The 20,565-nt window shown below is 40.8% G+C and overlaps 1 protein-coding gene across 3 annotated transcripts in view; it reads left to right on the forward strand.

Annotated features, from left to right (window-relative positions):
* MYZAP (myocardial zonula adherens protein) overlaps nt 1-20,565 on the forward strand; it is a 94,553-nt gene that overhangs the window by 54,415 nt on the left and 19,573 nt on the right. For 2 of the 3 annotated variants that reach the window (XM_039468876.1, XM_074393830.1), the window contains one exon: nt 15,928-16,011. In XM_039468876.1, the coding sequence (XP_039324810.1) occupies nt 15,928-16,011 (84 nt within the window). The other variant, XM_074393831.1, reaches the window with a different exon arrangement.

Genomic DNA, 20,565 nt, shown 5'->3' on the forward strand with positions numbered 1-20,565 from the left:
TTAAAAGCAAAGGTAGCCATGTTGATTTCCCGACCTATGCAGAGGGCTGCCATTCATCTTTCCCTTGGGGAATCTTGTTGGCCACATTCGATCTTTGGGTATAATTCTCTCTTCTCTTTTGTGCTCTGTGCTGTTTTCTAGCTTAGCCGTCAGTCCCTTGACAAGAGTATTTATACATAAAGCAATTTTTAAAATTTAAATTCTGTTCATCCCAAGTATCTTCCATTTTTAAACGATTCCGCCATTTGCTGGCACACAATTTAAAACTGTTATGTGGGGTGCTGAAAGGTGCACACATACAAAAGTCTGCTTTTGCTAAATGCTCTGTTTAGAGGATTTCAGGTACTTCTCATGATGGGTCATTAGCCACACTGGGGGTAGGGGAAAGGAGCCATAGCCCTGAGCCCACAAACCTAATCCACTCAATTGAACTGTCTCCAGATCATGTCGCACGAGCTCTTCTCCAGATTTAGTCTCCGGCTCTTTGGAAGATGATAAATTGGTAGCCTGCTCTGGGTTGGAAGCGATTCCCTTATTGTTCGTGATTAGAAGAACACTTGTACACTCTGCTGGGAAAAGGTGGGATTTATCTATGATGAGCAAATGAAGCAAACAGGAAGGACATACTTTTGAAAGGAAAATTTGACGATGTGGGGCTCTTGTTTGTGAAAACACCCACATACTGTTACCCTGACTTGTACAGCCTCAAACTGCAGAGTCAAGAGAACTCAGAGATTCACAGAGTATTTTTAGGAACTTGAGTAGACATCAAAGAAGGAACTGCAATGAAAAAGACTACCAAAGAACCATTCGGGAAGTTCCAAGTGGAGGCTTGGAAGATGAATCCTTACTTACGGAAAAGCTGCCAAAGACATCTGCTAAGGAGATGGGAAGAGAGTTTGAAGAATCTTAGTGTTCTGGGAAGGAAGTGCTCCCACCACATCACTCCCCAGAAAGTACAGAAACAGCCAGGTGTCTATGTGGTTTGGTTCAATTTGCATATAAGAGGTGGCCCTGAGGGTATCCTTTCTGAATGGATGTCAACACTGTCATCTTAGCACTCTTCTAAGAGGAATTTAGCTTACTTCTGTCACGATCAGCATTTTGCCTGAAGTGGTTCAACCAACTTCACGAAGTGTGTCTGATAAAGAGAAATCTATTTGGCTGAAATGTGTTGAACTGACACTTCCTTCATGTATGCTTTATTTTTATAGAGGTCTTTGTTGAGATTGCTGTAGGCATTGGTGTTTCATCAGAACATGACAGTTTTGCAGACAAGTAGCAGTAGTAGCCACAGTCATAGCAATGGGTGGCATGAGTCTTCATAAGCTAAGAGATTGGGCTCATGGAGTGAGTGTGCTCAGAGGCCCTGTGTCCCTCAGACGTTGGCTAGTTCTCCGCTCCTACCACTCCTTCATGGCAAAGCAGGCATGAGGATGCTTTCTTGTTAATATTTGACTTTGCTTTCATTTAGACGCTTCTGCCCAGCTTAAGCAAGGAGAGTGGGAATGGGAACGAAGCAGATGAATACTTTTCCATATCAGTAATTAACTGTTAATATTGTCGACCTGTGCACGGTGCTGTTGAGACACAGATCCCCAGATACTATGCTGGGTATTCCGATTTCCACTAAGGAGACAGAGGCAGATTTCAGAGTCTCATATGGATGTTAGCTTAGTGTTGTTACCTACCCTGTTGTTTAGGGATATCTTTATTGCTCTAATGTTTTTCTAAGTCTCTGGTGGAAAAGTCATGGACATTTGTTCTGGCAGCACTGATTCATTACCAAGTTTTAAAAAATGGAATAATTAAGAGAATGCAGTGACCTTTAGAGAAGGTGGGTCACCCATGTGAGTTCCACTTTAAGGGTGGTGTGCTTTCTTCTGCTTTTGGAGTTTCTTCTCTCTTTCTGGCTGTGGACGGTATCCAGAGGCCAGGCAGGCCTTATTCTGGAGCAGTTAGTGAGTGAGGTTCCTGTAATACTGCATGACCTGAGAGTGCCACCTAGGTGGATGCCCTTGATGTCTCCTGCACTTGGCGCTGGCCCTGGGTCCTAGGCTCACTATTGATCTCCCTAGATCTGGTTCTTTGCATCACAGGACCTACTTCTAACTACTCTTTTCTGCCTTTGCTGGTGCCCCTCAATTCACCTCTTTCTTGCTTGGACTGTGATAAGGTGTGAACTTGGCTTACTGCTTGTCAAACCTGAGTCATGTGCTCAAATGCTGCCCTTCCACCGCATTCCCTCCTTTAACTGGATCCTTAGTCTTGGACTCCAAGGCTACAGCTCTGTCTCCTAGCCACTCACGCCACACCCAAAGGAGGGGCTACTCGAAAGTTTAAGGCAGGAGTTACTTATCGTAAATGACAGTGTTACGGTTTCTAATGCTAGTGTTTAACATGGTATTATTCACTTGTTTATTTCAAAATCTTAGATGCTTTATCTAACATGTCAATTTTTGGAAGGTATGAGAAAGAGCACAATTGTGGCAGCCTTTTTTCTGTATGTATTATATGTATTATTTTAAAAAGCAGGTTCATTCTATGACCAGTGTTGGTTACTATATTCACAATGTAAATTGTCTTTTCAAGGGAAAAGATAGTTTTCTTTGGAAGTGTTGAACCTATGCTCTGTTTATTGAAATTGTTTTAATTGACTTGGAACTGTTTCTCAGAGACTCTCAGAGACCTGGTGCCCAGTTTCTGGCCATAGGAAGTATGTGAGGCTAAGTAATTAATGTTCCAGGTCACTACCGGTCACAAATGCTTCTCTTATTCCAAGGCAATGCATATGGATGTCACATTCCCATGTCAGTCATCTCTGGAAGCTGTTATTTGCCCAATTTTTTAAGCATGGGAAACTGAGGCTTTGAGTCTTAAAAAATAAGTAGCTGGCAGTCTCTCAGCAAATAGTAATGGTGCCACACTCCTAATGGTGCCACACTCCATACACAGATGTGTGGCTGCAAAGCCGGCCTTTGTTCTTTGCTTCTTGTTACTTTTTAATTGGAAAAAAATTTAAATTGCAAAAAGTTATAGAAAATGATGGAAAAACCCATGTACCCTCTTCTAGAATTACCAAATGTTGTCATTTGGGCACATTTGTTTCTGATTTTCTTTCTTTCTTTTTTTTTTTTTAATACAAGAATACATCACAGATGAAGAGATTCTCTTTTTACCCCTCCCCCATTCTGTTCCTTTTCCTTCTTTCACCCTGTCTTCTTCCTGAGAGGCAATTTGCTCTCCATCTAGGCCAGGCGTCCCCAAACTACGGCCCATGGCCCCCTGAGGCCATTTATCCGGCCCCCACCGCACTTCAGGAAGGGGCACCTCTTTCACTGGTGGTCAGTGAGAGGAGCACAGTATGTGGCGGCCCTCCAACGGTCTGAGGGACAGTGAACTGGCCCCCTGTGTGAAAAGTTTGGGGACGCCTGATCTAGGCCATGCCTTGTATGTTTATATATATTTATACATAAGGTATGGCCTCAATAGAGACCAAATATATATATAAATATAGTAAAATCATAAGTATGTGGCTTAGTTTGTATTTTAAATTTTACATAAATTTTAATTTGTAATATTAAAAATAAATTTTATTGTACATATTTTGCAACTTATTTCTCAGTTTTGTTTATTTGCTGTTATTCCATATAGATCTAGATTATTTATTTCAAGGCTGTGTAATATCCTTTTATTTGAATATATTGTAACTTATTTATCCTATCGAAATTTTTATTCTTTTGCAAATAATACCTTCTCTAACTTGGAAGTATACTTAGAGGAGAAAATGCTAGTGCATGGGATTGACGCAATTTCATCTTTTTAATATTGTCCCATCACTGCCCACAGTGCCCATACATTTCCACCAGTCACATATGAGACGCGAGATTTTCCAAACGCTCGCCACCAGTTGGCACTGTGTGGACTATAATTTTGGCCAGTTAGGAAATGGCATCTCAGTGTTTTAATTTTAATTTGGGTCAGCCTGATTATTACTCATTGCAACTTGTGAGGTTGAGAAACTTTTCTTAAGCTTAATGACCATTCAGGTTTCTTCCTTTACGAAATGGTTGTTCATATCATTTGGTCATTTTAATATTAGGTTGTTTTTCTTTTTTTTCCAGCTAACTTGTAGGAATTCTATGTCTTATCAATATTAATCATTTATCAAAAATTATTTGGGTGCCATTATCTTCTAGTCAACGTTGTTTGTTTGTGGTATCTTTTATAATATGTAAGTTTTTAATGTTGGTAGAAGTGAAGTGCATCTTTTTGGCTATGCTGTATGTCTGGTTTGTCACATAGATAGTTTCCGTAATGGTTTTGAAGTTTGATTGTTCATCTTTAGGTCTTCAGTTACAACCTGCACATCCGTCCACTCTATCCTCTTCCTTACTCTGTTTTTCTCCACAGCACTTATCATCCAATAATATGTCTTGCACTTTATTTGTCTGTTTTGTATGTTTATTTTGTCTGTTGCCTGTTTCCTTCCACTAGAATGTAAGTCCCATGAGGGCAGGGACTTGCATCTATTTTGTTTGTGGCTGTATATCTCTAACACTTGGGATAGTCACTGGCAAATGATAGTTGCTCAATAAATATTTCTTGGCCAAATAAAGAATAATCCATGTAGAATTTATTTTTGTGTGTGATATGAATAGGACTCCTGTTATTTTTGGCTCACAGAAAGCTTGTTTCTCTAATAGCATTGCCATACTGATTTTCCTCATGTCAGATTCGTCAAGCTGGAGTTATTTCCCCCGTACCGTTGTCTTTGAATATTACTGCTTTCCTTTCCTTCTGCTGAAGACCGAAGGAAACCCACTCCCTGGGCTTAAGAGTGGGAATGCGGATGAGCGGGAGCCAGGTACAATTTATGAGGAGCTCTTTTCTGATGGGACAGTTGGTAAACGTTTAACAAGACCCTCTTATGAGCATGAGTGCAAAAATGGGCATGAGTTCCTGCTCTAAAGGACCTTTTGGCTGACATTTAAACTCATTAGAACTTGAGGCAAAATGTCGTAAGTGATGGGAACACAGAGGCTGGAAAGCTTAGTGGTTCAGTTCACAGGCTTTGAGTAAATCAAGTCTGGTTTCGCATACTGCCTCCGCTCCTGACTAGGCTTTGAATCTTGAGCAAATTATCCTCTCCAAGATTTGATTTCCTTATCAATGACATGGTACTGTTTTGACAGTACTTCCTCCAGAGGTGGTTGTAAGGATTGACTGATACGACACGTGCTAAATGCCTAGCGCAGTTCCTGCCAGTACAAACTAATTCTGATGTGGGTGGAGAGTCTTTAGGGAGGAGATAGTGTTTGACCAGGCCTTGCAGGATAGATTGGATTTTTCTAGGCAGGGATTGAATGGGTGGACATGTCAGACAAGAGATAGAATAAGTAAAAGCAAAAATATGGAGACCAGTAAGTATAGGGTGGGTTCACAGAGCATTCATCTAGTTTGGATAGTATGAGGGAGTGAGAAATGAAGAGGCTAGAAATACAGGTTGATACCAGTTGTGATGGTTTATTAGCACCAAGCCAGGAAGGACGTCCTCCATCACTCTGCTCCTAATTCTTCAATGGCGTCCTATTGCCTGATCCGATCTGAGCCTGAGTGGTGCCTCTGGCCAGTGGGTGCTGGAGGAATAGGAGGGGAGAGGAGCAGGGAGGACAGCAAGAACGCTTCAAGGAGAGACCTGGCTAGTGCTGGAGAGCATTCACTTTCCAGGCACTTGAACTTTAGGAAGAGCTTTTAAAATGCATTTTTGTTTTAGAACCAGCAACGTGCCAGGTGTGGAGCTAGAGGCGTCCATATAGATGTATTACATGACTTTGAAACCGTTCTCTCCCTGGACACTCCTGTTCAGGATTTGGTGTTTTGTCTCTGAAACGGAATTCATCAAGAAAAGCACAGGGGTATGTAAGCTTCTTCCCCCTCTCCATTCCACCAGCCTCCTCTTGAATCATAGAGGGCAAAAATGAACAGCCTAAAGAATCAGGCCCCTGACAGATACTTTGTGGTAGAAGATATCACATGTCAACCCTCTTCCCAGCCCTGCCTACTCTCCAGGGCAGCTTCGCAGCCATAGGATGTCATCACAGGGAGGATGGAAGCACACCTTTGAACACGGTGTGGTGTGAATAGGACAGCCTGGTTCTTGGCCTCACAGACACTTACTTGGGTCTTCATCTCAGCCCTATCCGCATCCAGATGATCGTAAAGAGAATGAATGAATGATGAAGTATTGGAACCTCAGTTTCCTGGTACGGTAGAGATAACCACTTAAGGTTATCTCTGCGAATCATGAGCTAACCCAGCAAAGTTCCTTGTAGATTGCACGTTCCTTTTTTCTTCCTTCTCAGCAAAGGTGCTCAGATTGGGAAGGAGTTTAACCATCCTTCCCTGACATTTGTACAGCCAAGTCACGCTTAGGAACCAGAGTGCTCCTCCTCTCTTTCAGGAGAAGTTGGATTATCTTTAATATAAGATAGAAATCAAACCAAATTACATTATTTTACCTCAGAAGCCAGTTGCAACCGATCCTTTTGAATGGTGTAGTTCTATTATTATATATTACTTCAAACTTAATAGGAAAAAATTGATTAAAATATGTGCCATGTTCATATCTAGCCTGGCTGAATGCCACAAGACACATTAATTGAAAATGAATTTCCACAAACCCAATCAAGCATCATGAAGATGAAAAATGTACCTTTTTCCCTCCATTCCTTCATTGATTTTTCATTTTCCCCACTCAGTGCTTCATTTAGCAATTTTTCAGTTTCTTTTTGTTGTGGCCTTAATTCATTCCCTTTAGTCTCCTCCAAATGAGATAATGCACCATTTTCTTCATCCTGATTAAACTCTCCTTTCATGCTGCATTAGTGCAGGGCAGATTCTGATCTTGTCATACTTCTCTATGCATTATTTTTTTTTTGTTGTTACAAAGAGGCTGAGCTTTTTTATTCTTACATTTTGTGGTGGCTTTTATCAAAGAGAATGCACTTTAAAAAGTACAGTAACTATGAAATTACAATGTTACAGGACTTCCAAAATAGAATTAAGGGATGCTATAGATAAAATAAAAAACTTTTTCAGAGGAAGAGTGTAGAATATCAGTTATTCTCATATCAGTGGGTAGATGGGGATCAAACACCATTTCTCTCTTGTTGAGAGAAATGGAAACAATGGTTTGCCATATCACAGAGGGATCAAGAGGTTGGGTTAAAGACACGGCACTGTCAGGAAAAAAAAGGAGGCAGAGGTAGACGGTGGCAGAGGCCCAAGTGAGCTCTAGAAGGTTCTATCCCTGACTCAGGCAGTTCACCATTTCCCTGGATTTCTAGAGGTTTTGAAAACAATAATGGGGATCTTCAAGCTATTTCTTTGTAAAATTTTCAAATTTTCAAATAATGTAATGGCATAAATTTCCCCTGAAAAGGCTGTAAGAACACACAATGAAGTATCATGTTGCGCTATTTTGACCTAGAATTCATAACCCTAGTAATCTCATTTTGATGAGATGCTTTGATTGGCAGTCATGCATCTTTGGTAATATTTTCAATGTGACATTCTTTTGCAGAATCTGTCTTAAGCAGAATGTCTATAAATGAGGCCCACAAGAACGAAACAAAGCAGGGGTGTTGGGGATGGTGGCTGGGAGCTTCGGTGTGTTTATTAACCAGTGGTTGAGTTTTGTGACGTGTGCAAGTACACACAGCCCCAACACTCATTCTGAACACAATGAAATGAAACATTATAAACAAATTTCAAATAAACAGCTTAAAATGTTTATTTCAGGAGAAATTTATGCCATTACATTATTTGAAAATTTCACAAGAAAATAGCTTGAAGATCCGCATTATTGTTTTCAAAACTCTTAGAAATCCAGGGAAATGGTGAACTGACTGGGTCAGGGATGGAATTTTCAAGAGCTCACTCAGGCTTCATTCATGTAAAATGAAAACAAAATAAAACAAATTTTAAATAAAATAAACAGTAATGTCAAATGTTCAAATAGAATAAACAATGTGGATTTAAAATATTGAATTCCATTTTCCTTACAAGATTTAAACAGTTTGATTAAATGTGACCATCAGCTTTGTTTTCTGTTTTCTGTTTTTAAATGGTTCATTTGAGGAAGCAGTGATGGATGAATCAGGCCCAGGCCACAAGTAATTGAGGACTTCACCTAGGGGGCATGAGGGAAAAACTTTTACAGGTGTTTATGGAAGCAAGACAAGGAAAATATTTGATTGATTAAAGTAGAAAGTCCCTACTTTGGCCACACCTGTAATCCCAGAGCTTCGGGAGGCTGAGGCAAGAGGATTGTTTGAGGCTATGGATTTGAGAACAGCCTGGGCAATATAGCAAGACCCTATCTCTACAAAAAATTAAAAAATTAGCCAGACACAGTTCGTCATTCCTTAAGTCTAGCTACTTGGGAGGCTTAGGTGGGAGGACCCCTTGAGCCCAAGAGTTTTAGGCTGCAGCGAACTATGGTTGTACCAATATGCTACAGCCTAGGTTACAGAGGTAGACTTTGTCTCAAAAAAAAAAAAAAGTCCCTATTTAGAGGTTAGTTGGTATTTTCTGATTGGTTAAATTTAAATTTCATTTTCTTTCTTTCTTTTTTTTTTTTTTGAGACGGAGTTTTGCTCTTGTTACCCAGGCTGGAGTGCAATGGCACGATCTTGGCTCACCGCAACCTCCACCTCCTGGGCTCAGGCAATTCTCCTGCCTCAGCCTCCTGAGTAGCTGGGATTACAGGCATGTGCCACCATGCCCAGCTAATTTTTTTTGTATTTTTAGTAGAGATGGGGTTTCACTATGTTGACTAGGATGGTCTCGATCTCTCGACCTCGTGATCCACCCGCCTCGGCCTCCCAAAGTGCCGGGATTACAGGCTTGAGCCACTGCGCCTGGCTAAATTTCATTTTCCTAAGCTATGACCATTCACTCTGAGATGGGTTAAAGTTTGCTTCCGTCAGAACCCAAGGCACTGGAGCCACCTCAGCCCAATGGCCTTCCAATTAATTATTTTAATGGTTCACCTCTTTTCACTAGCCTTTCATTTGTGAGAGATTGATCAAGCTTTGGTGTGACACCTTCTGTTACTCTCATGGCTGGTCTGTCTTTTTCTCAGCTTGAAACGCCTACGTCTGACGTCGGTTTTAACCTACCTCCTAGTATCAGTAAAGGGGGGTGAGAGGGGAAGTTGATCATACACATGACGCTCCCAGTACATAATAAAAGTGATGTGTGCTGTTCCCATGCTCTGCCTGGTGTGTTTCCTGTTTTACACAAGGTATTTTTTGGGTATATTATCCTTTGCCAGCTGGTGAAAGAAAATACCCCAAAGCACAATTTCTGAACAGCCTGTGTCAAGTGCTCTCTGGTATTTAATTCTTAATTGCTGCTGTGTTTCTTCGTTAATTTCTCTTCACAGTCCCCAAGTTCAATATTGAATTATGCTTCATGAGTCTTGCACATTTGGGTGCTGTTCGCATGACTCCTACTCTAGAGCTGTCTCATTTCTATCCTTTGACATGAAATGGACTGTGTCCTACTTGTTACTAATGGGAAGAAATTCCAGGAAGCTGAGAAGCCACACAACTTCCAGCTGTGGATTCGTCACTGAATCCATAACAACCGTACTAAGTTTTTGTACAGTTTCATTTTGGTCTGGTTGAGATATGAGCTCTTTTCAAAACATATTGGGAGGATGCTTTTTTTTTTTTTTTTTTTAACTGTAGCAACCTGTTTCTAAAGCAGTTTTTGTTAAAATGTGTGGCTTGGCAAGGGTAATTTCAGCTCCTGAGAGAAGTGATCTTTTATATGGGATAATTGATACACTAACCACTTGTTCCCTGTGGATTTGGGGTCTAGTACAAGGGCAGGAAGTCAAGAAAGGATGGCAGTAACATTGATGTGTCGTAGCAGGGGTAGGCTCAAAGGCTGACGTACCTATCACAGAGGAGCGGGGACACAAAGCCAGCCTGGAGGACTTGGAAAGCGCTGGCCTGGGAGGTGACTGTGGGTAGATTGTGACAGCAGCAGTTTTTCTGGTGGAAAAGGGGATGGAGGATGGGGAGGCGTTCCTAATGGAGCCACCAGCCTGTGTGTGCAGAGGCCAGAGGCAGGACTGTAGTGTGTTCATGGAGTGCTGAGAGGGTGGAGTGTCTTACATGTAGGTTCATTGAAGGGACAGGATGAGCATGAAATCGAAGTGGGGAAACAGGGAGCACAGCAGAGGGGCCTTCTGTGCCATGCTAGTGAGTTTCAACATTGAAAGCCTAGGCGGGTTTTAAGTGGGAGAGTGAGATACTCCGCATTACTGGTGCCAGAGCGTTTGTGTTTTGTAAAAGCTCCCTCCATGGGACTCCAGCGTGTGGCCGTGGTTAAGGATGATTACTTAGCTCAAACCACCTACAATCAGTTTTGAGAAACTAGAAGAACCTTTATTCCCCCTCCCTCCTTAAATATCAAACTGGCCTGTAGTCTTAGAGACTGACATCCTGTATGATTGATCAGGCTGCAAGGCATCGATTCAGTTTGTGTTACAAAGAGACATACGAAGCAGAACAAAAATGAGAAAAAATTCTATTAATATCACTTAAAAGGTCCCAGACTTTACCAAGACGTGTAGTAAATCCTTGTTCTATAAGGGGGCTTACTATTTGATTTTTAAATTTAGCTGTTGCAAGATTATGTTCTTACATAAATCAAATAGGTGAGGTCTAGAAAATGAGTGTTTCTAATTTCTCAGTTCTTAATGCCCTGATTTGAGCCTGGTAACTTGCATCATTTACCACCACCTGGTGACAGCTAGAACTAAATGCAGCTTTGCGAAGGGTAAATTGAAGGTCAAACTTACACATTTAATGCATCAAGAAGTGAGAGCAAAGGTGCCTAATGGTCTTGCATACCAGCTATCTAGTACCCTGGATTTTGCAGTAGCTCCTGATTTAGGGGTTGCTCTGGGGACATGTGTTTAGTAAGATCATCTTGGCTCAATTGGACCTTCAGGCATCGGTTGCAGACGGTTTTCCCCCTGAACTCTATGGGATGGATTGTTTAGGGATGGCTGGATGGATTTGTTGATTCATTCATTTGTTACCTGAGAATATAAAGATGATCAAGGTCTTTGCTCTTGGGAAGCTCACAATCTAGGGAAGGAGAAACATCAGTAATCACGTAATAGTAGCTACCTTTGGAAAGTGTGCTAGGTGCTACAAGAAATATTTCAGGATTCTTTGAAGTTGGTAGTCAGAAATAACACTAGTCACAGGTGTGTGACTTAAAGATTGTGAAAAAAGAACCAAAAGCTGGAGAGTCCGATGTTACTTGGAGAATATCAAACCCAGGAGCATGTGAGTCTACTTACTTTAGAAGCTAGGTGTCTCACATGGGAGGTTCTTCAGGGCAGACCCATGTGGAGACTAAGTTGAGATTCAAGGTTGGCACCCCTTGGGGCCGGCAATACACTGACTCTTCCATCCTTAGCATCCTTTTTGCTCTTATCTGAACAAGTCAACTCAGATCACAGACTATACTAGACAAGATGTTTCTGTAAGAAATGTTCCAGGATAAAAGCAAACCTGCATGGACAGCATTCATTTAGCCCAAGAGCATAATTGCTTCTTGGCACACCATTGTTGAAAACCATGATTCTTGCTAGAAGCTGCGGCATCTTCAAATCCTTCTCCTGCTCAGCTCCTTCTCCCCAGAACCAGGTTTCTCTCCTGGCTAACATCAGCCCTCTGTGCTCTCATGAGAATTCCAGAGACCTTCTCCCCACAGCACTCTCTCTAGGTGATGTCTTTGTCATTCATTGATTTATTTTTAAACTGCAATCTGGGGGCAGTGACCAGTAGGATCCTCTCAATGTCTTACATCAGCTGCTCATGAGGTGTTTTTAAACCACCTCTCTTGCTTTCCTTGCCTCACAAACCACTTTTATTTCTTCAGAGATAGTGAAACGGTTTATTTGAAATCACTTTTTACATCATTTGATTAAATACTACCCTTGACTTTCTTGGAATCGTTTAGTTCCATTTTGCCTTTCATTTAAAGATTTTAAAAGTCAACTTTAAAAATCTTACTACTATAAAAAGGCATGAAAAATGTGCACCATGAGAATAATTTTTGGAAATTATTCCTACAGAAATGGAAGGAAATTTACACAAAACAAACTTTAACCCTACCACAACCCCAGAAGTATTCCACTTTTCTAACTTCTCCTCCAGCCTTTACTTTCATCATTGTAAGCTTTTGTTTTTCTATCCCTTGAGGCTTTTTGTAAACTTTCCATTTTGCAGTATATTTGTTTTTTACTGTTTGTGTAATATACTCCATCAAATTGATATTTTATAATTTATTACCTATTCCTTTAGTGCGAGACATTAAGGTTATTTCCATTTTCTCTCTATTATAAATAATGGGAGCAAGAACATCTTTATATATATACAGCTTTTTCCTATGTTTGAATTATATCCTTAGGATAAATTCCCAGGAGTGGGATTAGTGGATCAAAGGGTATGAACAGCTTTATGGCTCTTAATATTTATTGCTAAATTGCCTGAAGGGTCATACTAATTTACAGTGCCACCTGCAACACTGGAGACGCGCCGCCCCTCCCAGCCCTACCAGCACTCCCTTCTCCATTCAATAGTTTGGGTAAATTTAATAGGTAGTCAAGGGTAACCCATTACTGTTTTTAATTGGTAATGTCTTTAATTTTTATTAACATTGGGCATTTTTTCTTATGGGGGTTTCTGTTCTATTTTGTATGGTTTACTTGTCATGTCAGAGGATTACATTTTTTTGACACCATGTGAAATTTAAAATATTTGATAATGAAAATGCCAAATGCACGTAGAACAGAGAGAATAATTGATGGAGCCCCCTACATTACCCAGGTTCAGCAAATAGCAAGATTTGGCCATACTTGCTTTACCTACTCCTTCCCCTTTCCCTCCTCTTGTGCAGTATTTTAAAGCAAATCCCAGACATTCTACATATGTTTCCTATAGACTTCGCCATACGTCTTCGCCAAAAATATGGACTTCTTCTTACATAACTATAACATCATCACACCTAACAAAATTAATGGTAATTCCTTGCTTTTATTTAATACCTATCTGCAATAACATTTTCCAAAGTGTCTTTTTTTCTAATGCTTTGTTCCAGTCGGCCATGCATTGTGTTTACATTTAGTCATGTTTCTAAAGTCTCCTAATCTAGAACATCACTGCCCCCATCTGTCCCGACTACTTTTATTCCTACCCAAGAATGAGCCATTTGTCTTGTAAAAATGTTCACATTCTGGCTAGTAATCTCATGCCTGTAATACAGCCCTTTGGGAGGCCGAGACAGGTGGATCATCTGAGGTCAGAAGATCGGGACCAGCCTGGACAGTATGGTGAAATCCCATCTCTACTAAAAGTATAAAAAATAGCTGGGTGTCGTGGCATGCCCCTATAGTCCCAGCTACTCAGGAGGCTGACGCAGGAGAATCACTTGAATCCAGGAGGCAGATGTTGCAGTGAGCCGAGATCTTGCCACTGCACTCCAGCCTGGACAATAGAGCAAGACTCCATCTCAAATAAACAAACAAAAAAGTTCACATTCTGGATTAAACTTTTTGTGTCCTTATTAGTTCTAGAAGCTTGACTGGATTCGGGTTGAGTTTTTGGAAAGGCAAGAACACGTCATGGGTGGTGCTGAAATGGGCCATTTCATCTCCTGAAATGAGCCATTTCACCAAGATGTTCCGTGTTTTTTTTTTAGTGGGGGCTGCTATTTAAAGACCACAGTCTTGACATATTATGTTCTTACTGTTTCCAAGTTCTCTCATTAGGTAGAGTAGGGATACACATTTTACTTAAGAAAATAAAAATTATGAATTCATACTGATATCGTCATTTCAAATTTAACAAAACTTTGTTTACTTCTTTGATTTCGTACTTGTATTGCTTTCTCTTACAGTAAAAATCTGGGTTCCAAACATGATAATACTGCAATATGTATCAAATGGTTTCAAGATAGCATCAGTGTTACTACTAACAATCTTCCCAGTGAATGAGAGATTACTTTGCAACTCTGCTTATCTTTAAAATTCCACGAAGAATACAGAGTCAAATCACTGTATTCTAACAACACTTGGATTAATACTTCTCACCAATTTAATGTACATCGTTTCTTCAGTTCAGTTTGTTCTCAGATTTTAGGGCTTACTTTTTTCTTTTTGGTTTCATTTTATTTTTTGAGTCTATAAAATATGCTTTTAAAGTTAAACCTACGTAACAAGCTTATCTTTATTACATAATCCTATGTAATAACTTAGGTTATTCTATCTCATTCACTTAAGTTCTTCCCTTTCCCTATTGGAAAGTATTTATTAATAATTAGGGTTTAGTTTTTCTTTGCATTTTTTCTCTTGCAAGTATATATGCATTCATGTTTCCCCACCCATTTTACATCAAAGCTAGTATACTGTCTACCTTACAATACACTTTATCAGAGTGTTTGAGATCTTTTGCATTTTTTGGAAGATTATACAGACCTCCGTCATACCATGGTTTGTATAACCAGTCATGTATTGATGGAGTTCTGTTTTGTGTTTTCTAAAATAACAAAAAATCTTTTTTCATATTATTTCATATTTTGGCCAATGTGTCTGGAATCTTTTCCTCAAAATGGAATTGCTGAGTCAAAGGGTAAATGCATACGTACTTTTCCTAGATATTGCTAGATTCACTTCCATAGGAATGGTGTCATTTTGTGCTGAGAGAGATTTTAAAATTGGTTTTGTTTTGTTTTGAGATAGAGTCTCACTTTGTCACCTGCTGGAATACAATAGCACCATCATAGCTGACTACCACCTTGACCTCTTGGGCTCAAGCTGTCCTTCCACCTCAGCCTCCTAAGTAGTTGGGACTACAGGGACACGCCACCACACCCAGCTAATTTTTTGATTTTTTGTAGAGATAGGGTCTCACTATGTTGCTCAGGCTGGTCTTGAACTCCTAAAGTCAAGCAATCCTCCTCCCTTGGCCTCCCAAAGTGCTGGGATTCTAGGAGTGAACTACTGTGCTTGGCCTGAGAGTGATTTTTTAAAATACTTTTGGGAGCACACACATTCAATATATAGGATTTTTAGAAAGTTAATGCTTTATTAATGAACCTACATACTATTCCCACTATTATGCATAACATGGCTGGTACAGAGTACTCTGGTTCCTGCTTTCAGGGAAGCTACAGTTTGTCTAGGGAGACGTGATATATGACTGAAAAACAAAGAGTAGTTAAGATAGAATATATTAAACAAGCAAAGATGAGTCTTTTTAGGAAGCCTTTCCTGCTTACTCCAGGCCACATGAGTCTTCAAGCCTCTGAATTTCAACACTTAATGAGACTTCTAGTGATCCTTTTTTCTAACCAACTCTTGACGCTTGGTTGAACAAATATGAATGTACTGAATAACACAGCCAAATGTTTGAAATGCAGGCTGCCTCATAAATTCAAGCTGAATAATCATTTTTTGGAGAGATGTGTCTGTATTTCCCAGGGCATGTTCTCTGGAAGATCTGCTGGATGTTTTAAAGGGTTACACAGCAAAATCAGTGCGGAAATGTTGAGTTAATCAAAGCTAATGAGCTGTGACTCCAAAATCATGTCTGCTGTCCCAGGCTCACCTGTTCACAGAATCCCCCTGTCACGGAGCATCTCATGTTAATACAAAGCACAGAGAATCAGTATGCAGGCTGTTTCCGTGAAAACTATCCAACCCCACTGGAAATGAGGAAAATAGAAATAAAAATAAAAACAAATAAAAACCAAAGGCATGTATTCCAGTTGATAGACTTGTACTTATATGATCGTACATTTTTGATTCATAATTTTCTATCCCTTTCTTTCTAGATTGAATCATTAAAGAAGAAGTTGCAACAGAAACAGCTCTTAATACTGCAGCTTTTAGAAAAGATATCTTTCCTAGAAGGAGAGGTAAGAAGCTGTGTTTCTTTAAGCGGATGTCTTCTCTACCATTAAATTTTATGTTACTAAGCCTACCACCAACACTTAATTAAAAATATGGCTATTTCCCTGCCTTATAAAATTGATTGAGGGTTAACTGCCAGCCTTGAAAATGAGGTTCTGACAGCTCTTTTTCCTTTACCATTGGACTCTGCTCATTCCAGTTGCTGCTCACTTCTGCTTTTTGGCTCTAGTTTTTCTTATTCAAGAATCATCCTAGCAAGCCAGATAAGCTGTGGATTACCACTAATAATTCCTCACATTCGTGCAGTGCTTTATAATTTATGAGATATGTTCATATGCATTCCTCACATGATTCTCTCTGCAACTTCAAGAAAGGCAAGACAAAGATTATTATCTCTGTATTAATAAATGAGGAAACAGAGGCACAGAGAAGACAGGTGGTTTTGCTCAAGGTCACCCAGCTTAATAAATGCCAGAGCCAGGCTGAAAGACTCCTAATCCAGTGCTCCTCTAGCACAGCGAATGAAGATGTTTTAGAAGAGACTTAATTTTACCTGAAACTTTCAGATGCTTAGTATTCTTGGCTTTCTGGCTTTTTGAAAGTCATTTGGGGATTTTGTACAGGTTCCAGAGAAGAAAATTATGGGGTTGGTAGAAGCTTATAAGGTTAGGTATTAATAGAAGGAGAAGCCAAAATCTATTTGCTCTAAAGGCTCTTTATTAAGAGCTTGGCATTGAGCCTTTGCCTTTTGAGGCTTCGTGAAAAGCTGGTTTGCCAAGCACCTGTCCTTGTCTGTGTTCCTCCTCACAGTCCTTCCCAGTGAGACAGCCCAGCAGACAATGATGAAGTAAGAAGAAAGGGAAGAGACGACTTTGATTAAGCCCTGGTGTGTGTTGGGCACTGATAGTTACTTTGGATATGTTCTGTGTAACACAGAAGTTAAGAGTGGAATCCAACCCGCCCAAGTGTGAACCCTGGATCTGCTTCTTATCAGCTGGGTGATTTGGAAGAAATTTCTTATAAAGGAGGGATCATAACTGTGCTATGTGTGGGTGACGGTGAAATGAGAATGTATAGGAGGTGCCTGGCATGTACTAAGCACGCAGTAATTTTAAACTTACTATGATTGTTCTCTCTTTATTAAAAGGGATGCCCTCTGAGTTAGATGATATTTCCCTCCTTTGATAGGTGGGGAAACTGAGGTTCAAGGACATTAGGAAATCTGCCCCAGGTTACAGTAGAGATGGGCAAGCCCGGATCCAAAGCCTGAGCTCTGAACCACCATGTTTGAGTGGGTAGTGAACTAGGCCTTCATTTACTCTGTATTTGAGGGATTGCCTTACAGCAGCTATAACCAGAAGTCCCTTGTGGCCCACAGGGGCCTGGCACCAGATTCAAGGCCCAGGAATCTCCGTCTCTTGAAGCTGAGTAAATGAGTGTTTTCCCCATTTCCACTCCTATCATCCCCTCCACAGTCACTGGGCTCGGCGCCAGCCTTGTGAATGAACATTGCTGTTTCGAAGATTTCCTTCCGAAATTGCAGCTCCCAGTGGAAGGAAGCACACCTTCCCAGTAAGAATCAGAAAATGAGAGCCATGGGGGATGTTCATGTGTCCAGAGGGCAGTCACAGGAGAGAGGAAAGAGATGCTGACAGCAGAGGCAGAAGGTTCCCCAAGATGGCGTCCCTACCCCCACCTCTGGCTGTGCTGCTAGAGCAAGCCGTCCTACTGGGAGATTCTTAAATGTCCAAGAGCACATGCCACATGGGGAGTAGTCTTAGAAATAGCTATGGTTTGTTTATTAAACTCATCTCTCACCTTAGTTTGGGTTGCTCCCAGGAAACCCCGCTAGGGGAATGGGGAACTGAGACAGGGAAGGGAAGAAAGCCCATAGCGGTGTCATATCAAGGAGGTTGCCCTGGGGACAGCTGAGGCTCACTCGTTCGGGGGATCTCTGGGAGACAGGGTGGAAATGGCCCTGAATTTTCCTTACTGAAAGGCCAGAAAAACCTGGGGCATTTATCCACTAACTCCCGGCAGTCATTGGCCAAGGCCCGCTCAGGGAGTTTGTGGCAGTTCTGGCCTCCCCTCTGCAGAGCCAGTGAGTCTCCGGTGGTCACAGGAAGCCCTCAGATGAAGAATTCTCAGTGGCCTGTCAGGAAACGGGAATGCCCCGAGGATATGGGGTGGGGAGAGCGGGCGAGGCAGTGTTGGCTGTGTCTATCTAATAGCAGGACTTTGAAAACCAGGTTTTTCTTGAGCATTATCTATAGTGATTATCAATTTGATAATAATGATTATCAGTTTGATTGATTACATTCCCTGAAGCTATTTAAATTCCAATACAAAAATTAGTATGGCTAATTTGCTTTTGGCCACTTGAGACATCCACCTTAGACAGCAGACAACATATGCAAAGTAAGTTACATAATGACAAGATTTAATAATACACTTAGACTTAAACCTATTCTAAAATATTAAATGTCATGGGTTTTAATTTATTTTGTCATTGTTTCTGTTCTTGTTTTTTTTTTTTTTTTTTTTTTTTTACCTTCCTGAGGGTATTGTTTTACTTCTTTCAATATTGTCGTTGGGTTAACATCATTTTGACACCTTCCAAACAGGTGCAATCATCTTTGAGATCCAAAAGAGAAAGGATACCTTCTCCAAATTGCTGAGATTAGAGGATGTGGATTACATAGGTTCTTGGTTGAGTCATAGGCCCCTCGGTGACTTCTTCCAAGGTTGTTCAAACTCAGGACTCCTTATCACGGTCTTTAGCTCTATTAAAAATGTATACATTCTTTATCAATATTTCACCATACATAGCTAGGCCATGGTGAGGTCTCCTCTCCTAGGAGATCAGCGGTGACTTGCAAATACTTGGTTTTCCACTTTGACTCTCTGACTAGTTGATCATGTTATACACATGCTGCTGATGCTGTTCCATGCTAATTGTGGATGATCCCTAATCCCGAGACTTTGCTGCCATGCTGAGCAGTCCTTCTCTGGGCCCTGAAGTCCTGGGGTGACCTCACTTAAGTGTTCTTTTGTTATCTTTCTAACATAACACAGAAAACATTTAAACAGATATCTAATTAATACTTTCTAAAAGAAACCACAAAAGTTTTGCTAGATAAATCTGGTAGCTCCCCATCTTATTAATAAATAGATACATTTATTAAGGGTGCAATTGCAGGCTCCGGACTCAGACTGCCTGAGCACAGATCTCAGCTCTGCCACTTAGCAGTGATGTGGTATTGAGCAAGTTACTTATGTGTCCTATGCCTCAGTTTACTTATTGGTCAATAGGAACCCTCTCTGTGAAATGACATCCTCTCCACAGAGTTGTTATGATGATTAAATGTGTTGATACTTAAGCGATTAGAAAAGTGCCTGGCTCATGGTAAATGCCATATGTGTTACTGTTTCTTTAATTGCCTGGGTTCCAGGGATTCTTTCATTGTCATTGATAAATATTTTAGATTTATAGCTATGTCCCATAATGAATCAGTCTTTCTTTTGCTCATCCTCAAAGTTGGCGACTGTCATCAAACTGCTGCGTGATAATTTAACAGAGTATTTCACCTTTCGGTGAACAAGAGCAGGGCTGGGACTGGTCAGGTCCCGCTAGCAGGCCACAGGGCCCAGAAGTCCTTTGCCTGCAGCAGCCCGAGAGGTTCATCCCGAGAAGGTGAGGCTGGACGTGAGTCTAATAGGCTGGCAATATTTCAGCTTCTTTTAGCAGTTGGCCCCAGTATTTGTAGAATTCATAGGTGTTTGGGATTCATAACAGGATTTAGAGTTGGAGTGTCATAAGCTGAAGGTCTTATATGATGTCATTGCTCCCATTATTTGTTCTGGCTCCATGCCCAGGCAGTATTTTGGGAATTTATTGATCATTGATCATTGATTATGCCTGTGCTCCTCTTAGCCTCAAAGCTGTTGGTCTTTCTTCTTCTTTTCTTTCTTTCTTTTTTTTTTTTGAGATGGAGTCTTGCTCTCTTTCCCAGGCTGGAGTGTGGTTCAGCTCACTGCAACCTCCACCTGCTGGGTTCCAGTGATTCTCCTGCCTCAGCCTCCTGAGTAGCTGGGTCTATAGACACACACCACCACGCCTGGCTAATTTTTGTATTTTTAGTAGAGATGGGTTTTTACCATGTTGGTCAGGCTGGTCTTGAACTCCAGACCTTGAGATCTGCCCACCACTGCCTTCAAAAGTGCTGGGATTACAGGAGTGAGATATCGCACCCCGCAATGCTGTTGATTTTAAAGAAGCAACAGTTATTTATCTTAGGTTCAGACTGAAGAGCCTTGGCTTGGTTCAGACACATGTCTTCACTTAGTGCAGTTTCTAGCTGTTCCCCAAGAACATTTTAGCTCTTCTCCTTCTTGAGTTACAGGTTCAGGACTGCCTGGCATATGTAGCACTGTGCTGGAGCTGCTTCATACTGGTTAATGAAAGTGGAAGACAGGCATTGCTTCTCAGGTCTCCATTCAGGGATGTCATGTGGGTCACTTGAAATTAGCCATGGAGGAGGTCTTTATACCACAGAAAT

The sequence above is a fragment of the Saimiri boliviensis genome, chromosome 2, assembly GCF_048565385.1.
Source record: "Saimiri boliviensis isolate mSaiBol1 chromosome 2, mSaiBol1.pri, whole genome shotgun sequence".
Classification (NCBI taxonomy): Eukaryota; Metazoa; Chordata; class Mammalia; order Primates; family Cebidae; genus Saimiri; species Saimiri boliviensis.